Here is a 15,196-nt window from a genome sequence, read left to right as displayed (position 1 = left end):
TATATAATATATGTAAATAATATAAATATATATATATATTTGTACCAGGGATTGAACTCAGCCTTATACTTGTAAGATAGGGAGCAGAACCACTAAGCTAAATCCCCAGCCCCCAAAACATAATTTTAATAGTAATTATAAAGATGGTATTTGACAGAACAAAGAATAACTCACCAAGAATACCACATAAAGAGGAATAGAGTCCTGGAAGACAAGCTATGCTAAGACATTTAATGACTTTCAATACACCAGGGACAGGATGTGAAGTGATTGTTTTAGATACATATACATTTGATACATGTCATCTTTATTGAGGCTGTCTTCAGAAAGATTATCTGATTAATTTAATCTGCAAGGTAATCTTCCTTACTCTTATGGGACCAGGCAATGGAGGGAATTCCTTTTTGTTTGTGAAAGTTTTAGCCTATGAAGTAAGAAATGTTTTTAACCTTGTTGGCAGAACAGTCTGGGGTTTCCTAACTGGAGTTAGCATGACCAGGAACACCTCTGTTTTTGTGAATTATATGTGCAATTTTAGGGGAGATGCCAAGAATGAATCAATACAGTTTATTCTCATCCACTTGGCTTTTATAAATATCATAGCACCTCTTTGCAAAGGAATGCCAAGGACAACAGCAGCTTTAGGTCTGAGAAACTTCCTAGATGATACAGAAAGTAAAATTGTGGTTTTTTTCTAGGGAGGCTGGCCTGGGGCCTGTCCATCTGCAGCAGAGCTCTCCTAATGGGGGTCCAGGCCGTCACCATCATCCCCGGACAGTCCAGGTGGAGGAGGCTCAAGTTCATCCTTCCACTGCCCCTCTTCTTCTTCTGGGTTTTCAGTTCCTTGATTGGCATGAACTTATTCTATTCATCACAAATATCAGAATAAACACACAACAAATTAGTAAGCATGACAACTATTGTAATTTTATGCCCGAAAGACAGAAAATGAAATGGGTTTTCCTCTTGCTCATGGTCCTACAGGATGCTGTGTTTCAGAGTATCACATGTGGGGCCAGTGGCTACATGGAATTTGCTTTCCACAAGCATCACCAGCGGATTCTCCCCCTGCAGAGTTGCAAGTTCTTCTACAAAACCCCTCCTGAGATCAAAGCTGCCCAAAGCGTTCTTCTGAAGCTTTGTTTTCTTTTCCTTCATTGGACAGCAGGTGGCAGCACTACCCAAAGAATCGAGCAAGAGAGTCAGCAAGCCTGAAGGATGGACAGGAGCTAGCTATGGAGTTTTAGGGCTGCAGGTGACACACAGTGCTGTCGTGACTTTATACAAGTTTCTGGGCCTAAGGTAAGTGCCAGGATTAATTTATTTTGTGAGAATTTAATGAACTTTAGCCATTAATAGCAAGTTTTGGAAGAGAGCAAGGAGACCAGAGGAAAAAACTTTACCCAGAACAGAAGACAAACGTAGTTGGATAAATGTGAATTTGTATGACCAGGCTCGTGTTTTGTGGTCTCAGGCTGTCAGAGGAGGGACTTATATACCTGGAGGGAAGGCACTGAGTTAGAAACATGTGCTGGTGTGAGATGTCAAGGTGGCTTCGCTGATTGAGACAGTGGAAAGATTAAAGAAATGACAGAAAAGAGCATGAGTAATACACTGGGCTTGGCATTTTTGCCCCAAAGCAAATTCTAAAGATAAAATCTGTATTCCCATGAGTTATGTTTGAGTTAGAAGAGGCTAAAATAAAGTCAGCGTGGGCAGATAAGTAGGCTGCAGACACAACTCCATTAACAAATCATATCAACCACCTCCAGTCGAGTCCATGGCTGCATTTGCACAACCCACAGGTGAAGCCTGAGGTAAGTAAGTAGGCAAGGTTTTCTGAGAAAGGAGAGGGAGTGTGTTTATTCATCCCTGCAGAGGAAGCAGCCTCCTCAGCGGGGAGATGGGGGCAGCTGCCTGCTGTTTCCAGCCAGCACTGAGAGCAGCTGCGGGAACCGAGCTACAGCAGGGCCTGCAGGGGAGCCACAGGGCTCCTGCGGAGGTGCAGGGTAGTAGACTGCAGAGCAACATGAGATGAGGACTACCGAGCACGGTTATGGAAATGCATACATCGCAGCAGGAATATCATTGGGTTTTGTCACGTGTATGTTGACAATTGGAACTTTCAGGAAGTGAGAAGAGGTGAGATACAGGGGACGGAGTACAGTGCCGCATGGAAATAATGGGCTATGCATCTAGATTTTGTCATCACCTCTATGTATGAATTTTTCAAATCACAGGCGAGTAATAATGTGAGGAACGCAGAAGAGAAGAACGTGCCAACAGAGCAATACTCCTCAGTCACTTCAGGACTGCAGCTGCTTGTTTCATTGATGTGAAGCAGGGAGAAGCCACAGACTGAAACATCTCCTCGCTTAGAATTTCTCTACACTCTGCCCATGAAGTCAGAGGATTATCTGATTAATTTAACCTGCAAGGTAATCTTCCTTGCTCTTATTGGACCTGGCACTGGAGGGAATTCCTTTTTGATTGTGAAGCATGTGTACATGGCCATCACGGATTTTCAGAAAAAGCCCACAAATCTTATTCTCATCCAGCTGGCTTTTGCTAACATGCTGATAATCTGTGCTGTAGGAATTACAGATAGATCAGTTTTTCCTTTCAGTGGCTTCCTAGGTAGTGTTGGCTGTAAAACTGTGGTTTACCTGGGAAGGGTGGCCCGGGGCCTTTCCATCTGCACCTCCTGTCTCCTCAGCATGGTCCAGGCCGTCACCATCAGTCCCAGGACCATGCTGTGGGGCAATCTCAAACCACGAACCTCATGGCAAATTCTTCCCTATCTTCTCCTCTGTTGGATCATTAATTTTCTGATAAGCTCCAACTTGCTGCACTATGTCACATCAGTCAGCAGCATGAACAGATCTGTGATTGGAATGCATGCTGGTTATTGTTATTTCCTGCCATCCAGGCAAATCATCAGGTGGCTTTTCCTCTCTCTCATGGCTCTTCGGGACGTCATCTTCCAGTGTCTCATGGGCTGGAGCAGTGGGCACATGGCTTTCTGTCTGTATGAGCATCACAAGCTTGTGCTCTACCTGCACAGCTCCAGGATGGCAAAGAATTCCAGCCCAGAAATCAGAGCTACGCTAAGCACTCTCATTCTCATGACCTGCTTCCTTTTCTTTTATTGGGCAGATTTCATTTTCTCCTTCTACATAGGGTCCATGGTAACACATGACTTCACAATCCTAAATATTAAAAAATTTCTAGGACTGGGTTACACAGTTCTCAGCCCCTTGGTGCTTATCAGCAGAGATGCCCATATGGTAAAATGCTGGCACGGTCACTGAGAAGCTGGGAAAACTCCCTGCTATAATTACTTCTCCAATAAGTAAAGATTCAACATTTCAATGTGATTTTTACTCAGGCAGATATTTTCCAGCATTAATTCTGGGTGTCTTATAAGTGTAGGATACTTATACAAGCCCTTTAGAAGCATACACCAACATACAACACGATGTGATTAGTGCAAAGCCCTGTGAGAGACAGCAGCCTGAGCCATCACCCGACCACCATGGGACAGAGGGAGGAAGGTCAGGGAAGCACCCAGGTCACCATGCTGTGTAGGCTAAATTAAACATGGGGTCAGGAGCGCAGTTTTACTCTCAGAGAAATTCTAGGCCTCTCTGAACTTATGCTATTGTCCTGTTGTATTGTTATTATGTGTCTTCTTTTCCTTGACGCACTTATGAATTGGCTGGGAACAGTTGATGGCAAATTTAGCCCCACATTGACATAGCTTAGTGTTTTAGAACATAATTGCTGGGCTCCTGGCCAAGTTCTCTGAAAACATTCATGAACCAAATCCATATGCTCCTGGCTGTCAGCAACACAGATGATCATATTTTATTTCTTATTGTTAAAAAGTTGCTGTTGCTGAACAGCCTGAGTCTGTATCTCTAATGTCCCTAAAATGACTATGTTCTTCTAATCTATTTTCAGCATTGCTCTAATGTGTCATTTTTCTTCATGCCTGTGTAATTATTGAGCCATGTCTCTTCAGAATAGAAAAGGAAAGTGACCAGCAGGAAAAAATACATATGTTAGAAAAGCAAAACTGCATCATGAATTTCAAGTCAATAGTGCGCACTCTTTTATTAATCAAAAGATAGGGCTCTGTTAGCTTTACTTGCTAGATAGGGCACCTGGGAATTCTGTCTTTTTGCAGCATAGTCTGGAATCTCTAAGTAGGAAAAATGATCAATGACATTGATCAGTTACTGAGTTGCCGTGGCCAGGTGCACCTTGGTGTTAGGACCAATGCAAGCAGACAATGTGCAAGAGGAAGAGATGGAAACAACAACAACAAAAAGAACAACAACAACAAAGATACTTATCACTCTAACTCCCAAAGTACACAAACATAAGTTTGACCTCTAAAGCTACCCATACTTAAGGAATATCCAACAAAACACTTAGAAGTTTCTGTTTCACCAAGTGTTTGGCAAATCTTTTACATTTGACAGGACAATGGTGCTGAGGCTCCAAGAATCAGGGCTTTCATACATTGCAGGAAAAAAGACTATTGGCCAAGCATTACGATTAGCAATTTGACAATAAATTTAGAAATATTTACAGTTTGGCTCTGTGATTGTTTTTCTGTTTAGGAAGAAATATTGTACCTACACACACTAAAGTGAAAGAGGATCAATATCTATAATTTGCACTTCCGCTTGTTTGTAACTTCAAAGACAGAAAGCAGGCATTTCTATCAATAAGGAACTAAGTTACATGAATTAGGGTGCATCAAACAGTACAGTGCTGTGCAGCCTGCAGAAGGATAAGGTGTTTTGTGTACCAGTAGATAGAGATTGCCCTATGATTTCACCAAGGGAAAGCAGAGGGTGCCTGAAAACTTACACACTTGCTATTGTTCATGTGAAGGAGTAAACATTGAGTGATGTGTTTCTAAAAGAGAAGATACACATGAGGCACAGCATACACTACACACATACTTGGCAAGTACTAAATGTGGGGAGGACTATTCTACTGCATAGCATTGTACATTTTTAGAACATTTTAATGCTTAACTTACTGAAAAACTAAATAAGTTTAATCTACAAAAATGTAGCATATGCCCACACATTTTTCTGAAGTTTAAAGCATTGAAAAAAGAATACCAGGACCTGTTGCAAAATAAATTTTAAATAGAGTTCAAATGAATTAATTCCATGAGAAAAACACAACTCATTTCAACTGATAATAGAGATCTAAAGAATCTAAATCTTACATTTAGTAAATAAATTAAATTTATAAATACAACTTTTTGCCAAAATACAAAAGCAAAATTATTAACACAAGAGAATTCATTGTAGAATTCTTCCAACATTTATTCAAGAAAAAAATGCTAGTCTTATGCAACATCTTAAATGTGATATGGAAAAGAGAACTTCAGAAAATTTCCTTTTAAAAGTAGGATACCTTTGAAACAATCTTCCTTAAGGGACACAGTGGCATGCTATAAAAACCCTTCATGATTTTTTATACATACAAAGGAATACTAAATGGAAACGGTCACTTGATTTTTATAGAACCAGGACTAGCAGTGACCACTGATCTACAAAGCTTGCCCGCTGTGTGGTTACAATAGCCATGGGAAGCCCAGAATATTTCTTTCATTAGAATATCTACAGAGAAAAAGGGCAAGCCCTGGAGAGGACTGGCAATTAGACTTTACCCACATGTCATCATATGTGGGGTTAAACCTAATTGACACCTCTACAGGCTGGATTGAGGGCTTCCCTACCCATTCAGAAAAGGCTATATATACGCAGTCAAGGTGATCCTCAAAGAAACCATTCTCCAGGTTGGACTACCCCAGTCTTTAAGATGACAACAGGCCTTCTTGACTCTCAAATAACTCAGGGGGTGGCAAAGTCTTTATGAACAAAGTACCATCCCTATTTTGTATGGATACCTTAGTCCTCCAAAAAGATTAAAAGAATCAACCAGACCCTAATGTGAACTCTGGTGAAACTCTCCCAAGAGGCTTCTGAGATTTGACTCCAATTATTGCCAGTAGACTTCATGAGGATCCGAAACACCAAAAGCTGTGCAGAACACAGAATCCAAGATGATGCTACAATTTCTGAGCATTGTACACACAGCCAATCAGAAAGTGATATCTTCAATTCTTCATTTGCATGTAGCACAAAAGTAACAGAGGCTTCAATAGGACAGTTTAATTCTGACGCCAGGTCCAGTGAGTTTCTGACAGGACAACCACCCCAAATGCTTTATTTGCATGAGGGAGAAGCCAATTCTAGCACCCCCATTAATCCCTGTGGTTACTATGAGTCTGTTCACCAGCCACTCTCCCTCTGTAGAGTATATTTCCTTTCCATCGTCAATAAATGCAAATCTTTGCTATCTTTCCCATGAGTCTTGTTCAGTGCTTTCTTTGGGACAACAAGAACCTGGAAAGAATCTCTTAGGGATGCAAAAACCAGTAACACTAATCATTATTCTTGTTCTCCTGTGTCTCAGGAGGACTTGAAAAGATTGTGTAATTGGATTATTCTTTGTCTCGGGAGCTGGTTCCAATTCTGATTTACAGCTTAGAACATTGGAAAGTTAAAGGGGAAATACCCACAAAGTAGATCCCTAAGTCCAGTAACTTGACTGCACATTCTTCCACTAAAATAACCCCAATTCCTAGAGTGGCAAACAAGCAGGAATGCTCTATAGTTTTGAAACACACACACACACACACACACACACACACACACACGCATATATGGAAGAAATATTATTTAAATTACCTCAAAATGTTCTAACAAGATGATGAGAAGTGCTTCTTTTTATACTGGGAAAATGAATAAATGTTTTTCAGTTTGTGCTTTCCCTTACATATGTATTGTAACTCCCTCATTCCCTCTGTGTCTGTGTATTCCTATTCAAAATTATATAATGGAAGTCATACTCATATCCCAAGGCAGTCCTTTCATTTATGACACAAGCACTTTAGTCCCTCTATCTGGTCAGGTGCACTTCCGACTACTAAGGATAGAGTCATCCAGGAAACAAAGGGGACAGCATTCACCAGCGCCTACCTTGCTGAAGACCTCAGTGCTGTGTTTTGCAACTAGAGAAATGGTGCTTTTGTCAACTCCAATTTCAAGCCTGTGCCCACTTTTTATTATGTTCCTTTATATCAGGACTAAAATGTTTCTTCTTGGCAGCTGAGTGAATAATACAAGAACAATCCTTGGGTACAAATGAATTATGAAAATTTACATTGGAGAATTAGTTTTATGAATGGCAGGGTGGGTCCATCTTGTTTTTCTATTCCAATGTTTTGTTTGATACACAAGGAATAAACTAATCAAATAGGTTGAAGAACTGTCAGTGTGCATGGGCAGAGCAAGGTGAAGTTGTCCTGCCAGAGTGCAGGTTGGGACTTGCTCACAAAGCAGAGTCCCCAGTGCTGATCTTCGTTTATTAGAGCCCTGTGTCTAAAGGGCTAAGAAGGAAAGGGAAGAGGCTTACTCTTCTCTCAGAAGCTGATCTCCATTCTGAGTCACAGCTGGGAGCTTTGGGAAGACAAAGAGGGTCCTGGGGGATTGGGACACTTGGACAGTTTTTCACTTTTTCTACTGCACACACAGCCTATTGGAGTGATTGGCTCCTAATTGGGACTGAGACAACTTCTGAGCCAAATGACGTAATAGTGGAGTGCCGGGGGGAGTTGCACACCAAGGACTGAGGTTCTGCAGAGGGTTTTCTTCTCCCTGACAGGTAACAGCTGTGAAAATTGAAGTCCTCTATGGTGGCCAAAAGCTCTGCAGTCCTGAAGGTACAAATGTGACTCAGCCCCCACCCCTTGCCAGAAGGACCAGTCAGGAGTCCATCTGCACCACAGCTGCCAAGGAGAGTGGACTTGAGCAGTCTTTGACACGCACCACATCACTTTCTCAGACACACAAATTTGCTGTCTTTCCCCTGGAGCGGGTGAGGGTGTCTATGGGTAATGGCCCCTCCATTGTCCCAACTGGGGCTAAGATGAAAGAGATGAGGACCAGCAGCTGTCACAAGAAATGCTTGGGCATCTCTGTCCTTCCACTCAGGTGTGAGAATCATCACCGAGCTCTGGGGTTGGTCTTTGCATAAGATGCTCACCTTGCATTCTAAAAATTCAGGAAGATAGGAAGCCTTTAAAATTACCATGAAAATTCCATTGCCTTCATTTTACAATTTTATCTGCACCAGTATTTCCCCAGCATTGTGAGCTATAATAAAATTCTTCATTTTCTTTTTGGTGCATTTCTATATTTTCAGCACAATACATCCATTTCCTACCATGTTGGTATTTCCTTACATGCCTTTGTGTTTAAGATGAAGTTATTCTGTCAGTATCCAGCCTTAAAATTCTCCCATTCTAAAACTCAATGTTACACCATACATATAAATCAACTTCACTCCTTATATGGCTATTTGATGTGGGAAACTGTTAATCGTGATAAAAACTGTAGTTGTTCTTTGAGAATCTCTGTTCTAAATTACAAAGCTGTGGTGTGGTATAAACTGAAGCACTCACTTTAATTTTCTCTAGTGCTAGGCAGCAATGAGTAATTATCCTATTATTTTAGTTGAGTAAACTGAGCTTGAGATGGGTGCCTTTTGTTGCCTCATCTGTGTGCCGCTAGGTGCAGATGGGGCTGTGCACATCCACCGAATGCAGAGCCTGTCTTCTCAAATAGCTCACCCTGGAAATCTGAAAGAGTACTCACCATCTCCCTTCCTCAGTCAGATGAAAAGGAAGTAGCTTTTCAGATGTCTCAAAGAGTGATCCCATATCTGATTTGTTTGGAAAGTTGAAGAGAGAACTGGAGAAAAAATCAGAATCACTAGAAAGTTATGAGAAAAAACAGACATGATTTGGTTAAATCAATCACAGCTTTCAGCAGTTTTCAGTTAAGTGACTGTCACTGGTCTGATATCTACGAGATCAATGTGTGCATTCAGATTTAATACTTGATACTGCTGTGCTTGCTATTAAAGCTTGTCCCATAATACATTACTTTAGACCTTCAGAACTGTGCCCAGCTTTCTTTAAGGCACTGATGGAAGCATAACACTGCATTTTTCAGAGGAAGGGATGAAGGTTGAAAAGCAATAACCATTATTCATAAAGTCCTGGGGCTTTCTGATACCAAACCTGGGTGCAACCCTAAACTTAGGTACTGCATGCTGCTGGAGACCTTCAGGATAGAGAGCTCTGTCCTTATGTATAGCCAGGATTTGTAGAAAGGCACTGGACGTGTGTAGAACATATCCAAATTCTGGGAATGAGATAGAATCTTCTGTCTGCATTCATTGTGAAGAAACTGCCCATAGTTTGACATAAACTCTTAAGTGAAAGATGTCTGGGGAATTTGGATATGAAAGAGTAAATTCCTACCCAGGTCAGAAGCATGGAAATCAACTTGAACTGATAAAAACCAAAGCACTTTTATTGTCACCTGGTTGAAAAAAATGTTACAGGTGAAGCAGGCAGCAAAGGTAACTGAAATCCTTTTTCTTCAAAGAGGCCACAGAGCAGGTGCAAAGTGCCCCCATCACCTCTCTTTCACTGATTTCTTTTTACACCAGTGAGGCCTCAACCCACTTTTTTGGATGAAACCTATATTGGTGACCCTACTTCATGTCCTGACCTCACTTCATGACAGCATACGATACATCCTTCAGCCCTTGTCGCTGAGCCACCCAGATCAACTCCAGTCTCCCCTAGAGATCTCTGCAGCCGTTCAATGGAATTCAGGCGTTCAATGAAAGGCTCCCCTGGAGTAGCCTTCCAGGTCCCAGGAGGGTCCAGGCATCCTCCCTGGCTGCATCCAGAGAATTATCTAACTTTTCCAAATAAGAGATTTGTTCTAGATGCCTTTGGATGCTTGGGCTTTAATTATTGCACCCTGTCTGAAAAGATTATATGTACTATTTAAGGTGCTATTGAGGATGACAAAAAAAATCTACCAAATATGTGTAAGCAGTGAAATCATATAATCCAACTAGGATTTAGAAATACATAAATATTATGTTACAATATATGCATCCAAGATATAAAAGTTGGGTCCAAATTCAACCCTGGAAGTATTTATACTCACCAAAGTGAGTAACAGAAAATAATATTGAACAGAATAAGATCCACTACAGAAGTAGAAATGTGGCCAAGGTTACAAGATGTTAAAGAGTTTGGAGCAACAGGCTTTGCCAAGTGTCTGTGATAAAAGTAGACAGGTTAAAGATTTTGGAAGTGGATAATAGGAATATAGTACAATAAAATTTAAAAACACAGGGAGAAATTTTAATAGGGGAAATTTGGGTCCATTTCAACCATGCCAAGACAAAACATAAGTGAGATATATGACAATTTGAAAAGAAGGTTGATTTTATTTACATCAAGCTCAAAAAATATGGGTGGTAAATAAATTTTCTTAATAGTAATCAAAGTGACATTTGAAACTTTATTGTGTAACCCCAAACAGAGCCAGGGGACAAGGAACAGAGTCTTACAGCAAAAGTCTGCACCAGTGCATGGTGCAGGAAATAGTTTTGCAAATAAATATCATTTGAAGTGATACTTGTTTCATAAAAGAGTTTTCTGGATCCATATTTTTCTGACTGTGAAATACAAGATGCTTTTGAGCTTTGTCAAGGGGAGAGTTTTAGTCTTTCTAATGGGACTTGGTAGTGGAGGGAACCTCTCTTTTTTATGAAAGATGTGTGCAGCTTGAGGGAGGCACTGAGGATAAATGTGTACATGTTATTCTTTTCTGTTTGGTTTTACAAATATCAGAACCTTCCTTCTAAAGAAATGCCAAAGACAATACTAGCTTTAGTATGAGAAACTTCTAACACCACACGGGCTATAAGATAATGGGTTCGCTGCAGAGGGTGGCCCAGGGCCTGTCCATCTGCACCAGTGCTCTCCTCGCTGGGGTCCAGGCCTTCACTCAGTCTCACACTCCAGGTGGAGGAAACTTAAGCTGAAATCTACACAGCATGTCCTTCCTCTCTCCATTTGGATTCTCAGTTCTTTCATAACCATGACCATATTCCAGTCTATCACAAACACCACCATGAATTCATCACAAGTTAGGGAATGTAACAACTGCTGTAGTTTATGCCATAAATCGAGGAAACAAATTAAATTTTTTTCACTCCCTTGACCAGTTGGATGCCCTGTTTCAGAGTCTCATGCTATTTCCTTTTCACAAGCCCCACCAACATGTTCTCTATCTCAGATCTCTAAGCTGCTGCATAAACCCCCTTCTGAGAAGAAAGCTACTTTATGCATTCTGCTTCTGATTCTTTGTCTTCTTTTGTTTGACTAGTGTTTCTCTATTTGTAATTTAGACAATGGTGTTATAAATATTGGAGAATTTCTGACTTTTGTCTCTGCAATTTTATGCCCTTCTTTTATTTACAGAGATGAATATCTGGCTCAGTGATAGGCTCAAAGACATTAGGAAAATATCTGTTTCACTCTTCATTCAAGAAAGTAATTTTGAAAGAATTCTTCATTGTATTATGCTGTGTGTGAAGTAAGTTGACTGTGTCAAGTCCCTAAATCATGCAGAGGTCCATCCCATGACCTTCAGCCCTAAGCTCACACATGGATCTCAGAAAGCAGGAGAGACACAGAATTCTCATTCTCTACTCTGCCACCTTAAAGAAATGGCTTCAACTCCGCTGCTTGCAAATCTGTCCTTTCACCTCCCCTGTTTCAGTGCTAACAGTCAGGACAGTACACCTGTACATCACAAATAACCATCCCTAGTTGATATATGGAAAATTGGGTCTCAAAGGGCCATGCAGTATGTCCAAAGTCCTGCATGTGGGTCCTGGGAAAGCCAGGGGTTGAAGTTCAGAGGCGCTGATTAGAATTCGTCCCTCTCAATGCTAAATTTTATGCTTCTCAAGGCTAAGGGTATTCCTCAAGCATCTGTCATACATATACATACTCAACATTTTCTACAGAAAGCCCTAATGAGTAGCTCCACAGAGAGCATTTTGTTGGTCTTTACATACTGGAGATAAGAAGCTGTGGGAGCTTATTAAAATATACACATAGACGTCTATTCCCAACGACCCCCAGAGTAGATAAAACTGTGTAGCTTTTACAGCCAGGTGTGATTCCCTTCAGGAAAGAAAAGACAATTTCTTCATCCAAAATCTGTTGTTACTGTCTCAGGGAACAGAGAGGTTTACTTGAAAATTATCCAATTATAAGTGAGCCAATGCAGAGATGTGGCAAGTGGAAATTAACCAGAATTTATAATTCCATTTATCTTTTACCACAATTGTTACCGTGCATTAATCACATAAAACAATGGGTTTCGTTAACAACACTTTTATACATTTATCCAATTGACACCCTTGATAATCTCATATTCCATTTCCCTCTCTCCCTCTTCCCAAGAAAAATAACAACAGTATATGAAAGAGTAATTCAGTGAAGAAACAGAGATTCTAACAAGGATCCACTAAGAAATCTTGGAAATACAAATCTCAATAAAGAAATAAACTAAGTTGAAAGCCTTATTCATACAGTGCACCAAGCATAAGAAAGAATTTCAGAACTTGGCCAGATATGGTGGAGCGTGCTTGTAATTTCCAGTCACTGGGGGGGCTGAAGATAGAAGATTGCAAGTTCAAAGCGAGACTAAAAGACAAGACAAGTGGTCAATAAACAAAGAGTTGGTTTGTTAAAAAGATTTAAAAAGTGACAAGAAGAGAAGGTCTAAATAAAATTAGAGAAAAAAGGGATTTAACAAAGGAACTATAAGCCAATTCAAATAGCTCTCATAATTGGCTTGTCAGCTCATCTTTGTGACTAATGCAGAATTATTCCTCCATAAGCTAGTTTGTGCATTTAATAACAGTCACTTCAGTAGGTGTGTTAGTTTTTCTCTGATGTGCTCACTATTTAGTGAAGAAAGCATATACACATGCAACACAGTCTGGTGAGTTCAGGGAAGGTGTAGCAGACAAAGTTCTAAGCTGATCTGTGAGAGATGGGCATTGGTTAGTGATGAAGGGTGGTGACTGAGCAATGGTGTCAGCCTGTCAACGTTATGCACATTATTGTGACAAGGTAAGTGCCCACATTACATTTATTTGGGGGAGCTGAAAAAAACTTCAGGCCTAAGTTTGACAGGAAGGAGAGAATACCAAATATTTTGAAGAAGGGAAGCAGGGAATAGATTTCTGTTTCCAAAGTTCATTTTACTGAGAAAATTTAACAAATTAAACAGAAAAGGATACCATGTGTGAAGTGATTCCATAAATGGTATGAGAGATACTACTGTGCTCCCGGCTGTCACCGCATGTCCCAGAAAAAGCTCAAACCACAGACTGCAGGTCAGTTCTTCCCCATCTCCTTCTCTTTTGGATCCTTACAAGGTGGGTGTTTCTGGTTGAGAATTATCGGTAGATTTGACAAATGTCAAGAGGCACAGTCAGTAATGAATCTGTAGATGGAGTCCATAAAAGCATGACCTCAGACAGGAAGTGTGTTTCTGATGCCTTTTTAGGGGAGTTTTCTCAGAAAGAATGGAGAGTAAGAACAGGATAAATGGAAATAAAATAAAATCAGCTTCAGTCAGATCCCACCCATGTGAAAAACTGAGAGAATACAGCTAACCATGGAGTTAGACCCACTTGAAAGAAAGGTGCTGTACTTTTATACTCCTTTACCTAATTAAATCTATGTCACTTATGACCAAGGGTTACTTGTGGGTCAAGGAGGAGGAAATCCAAACACCCTGTCCCAGGAAGCTGCTCTATCTGGCCAAGTACCATTCTTTGGAGAACTTACCTTCTTCCTTACCTCACTACTCACTTAAGGGATGAGGGTATATGAGATGGTAAAGACTATCTGGGTGGACCAAAAACAAAACCAATGATAGGGAGGTTATATTTTAGATATTAATTACCAAAAAAGGCACCTAAGATCATACTTAGTACCAAGATTTAAAAATTGAGATTGCTCCTCTTGTGCCTGTTTCCTAGGAAGAAAATGTTCTTACAAATTTTACACATGACCAACACTAGGAAGGCTCTTTGGAAAGGCAGGTGGGTGAAACAGCTTAGATTTTACAATCATATGCATGTATTTCAGAATTTGTTCTGCAAAGAAAATCCACAGATCTGAAATATGTCCTCTTTACTTATTTATGTCTCTCAAAATGATTTTTCTAGTTGTGCCCATGAAGTCAGAAGAAGATGTGGAGTGACCTCAACAAGTTAGCAATCATCCTTTGTCTTATGGGACCAGGAATCATAGGCAATCTTATATTTGTGAGAAACATATATGCTTTTATCACAGGTCCTAAGAAAAGACCCATAGATTTTGTGCTTATTCACTTGGTTTTCTCAAATGTAGTCATGGTTTCTGTTGGCGGGATTGAAATCATATCAACAGTTTTTTGCTTCAGAAACTTCCCAGGTTATGTAGGATAACTTACCTGGGAAGGGTGGCCTGGGGCCTTTCCATCTGTACCCCCTGTCTCCTTAGTGTGACCCAGACCATCACCATCAGTCCCAACACCACCCCATGGAGAAAGTTCAAACCATGGACCACAAGGCAAGTTCTTCCCTGTATCCTCCTCCTCTTCTGGATTTTTAATTTTTAAATAAGTTCTAACTTGCTTTACTATGTCACAGCAGTCAATAGCATGAATAGTTCTAGGAATGGACTGCACATTGGCCAGTGTTACATACTAACATAATAGTTAGGTGGGTTTTCCTCTTCCTCATGACTCTTCGAGACATCATCTTCCAGAGTCTTATGGGCTGGAGCAGTGGGTCTATGGCTTTCCATCTGTATAAACGTTACAAACATATCTTCGACCTGCACAGCTCCAAGCTTGAAAACAATTCCAGCCCAGAAATCAGAGCTACCCAACATATTCTCATTCTTATGACCAGTTTCCTTTTCTTTTATTGGACAGATTTCATTTTCTTCTTCTATATAGGCTCCATCATGACACATAATACAGCAATAATAAATAATAAATTGTTTCTAGCTTGATTTTGCCAATCTCATCCTCTTTGTGCTGATTAGCAGAGATATCCACATAGTTAGCTGCTGGCATAGTCACTGAAAATGTTGTAAAACTACTTCTTTTATTAATTCTTATAGTAGCTAAATGTATATCATTCAGTTGCATTT

At 40.4% G+C, this 15,196-nt stretch overlaps 1 protein-coding gene and 2 pseudogenes across 1 annotated transcript; all 3 read left to right on the top strand.

Annotated features, from left to right (window-relative positions):
• The first annotated feature begins 491 nt into the window (after window positions 1-491).
• On the top strand, window positions 492-1,143 carry LOC104861563 (annotated as a pseudogene).
• Window positions 1,144-2,399: 1,256 nt separating this feature from the next.
• On the top strand, window positions 2,400-3,311 carry LOC109117979 (putative vomeronasal receptor-like protein 4). The gene has a single exon (XM_019207303.1). It carries the CDS (start codon window positions 2,400-2,402, stop codon window positions 3,309-3,311), a length of 912 nt encoding a protein of 303 aa, XP_019062848.1.
• Window positions 3,312-14,247: 10,936 nt separating this feature from the next.
• On the top strand, window positions 14,248-15,128 carry LOC104861564 (annotated as a pseudogene).
• The last annotated feature ends 68 nt before the right edge of the window (window positions 15,129-15,196 follow it).

This window comes from Fukomys damarensis, unplaced genomic scaffold, assembly GCF_012274545.1.
Source record: "Fukomys damarensis isolate Sample0158 unplaced genomic scaffold, DMR_v1.0_HiC HiC_scaffold_10, whole genome shotgun sequence".
Taxonomy (NCBI): Eukaryota; Metazoa; Chordata; class Mammalia; order Rodentia; family Bathyergidae; genus Fukomys; species Fukomys damarensis.
The sequence above is the reverse complement of the archived record's forward strand: the minus strand, read 5'-3'. Positions and strand labels throughout refer to the sequence as shown.

Bases quoted from the DNA above. Each gene is read 5' to 3' on its own strand.
- LOC109117979 (XM_019207303.1), top strand. From the start codon at position 2,400: ATGAAGTCAGAGGATTATCTGATTAATTTAACCTGCAAGGTAATCTTC.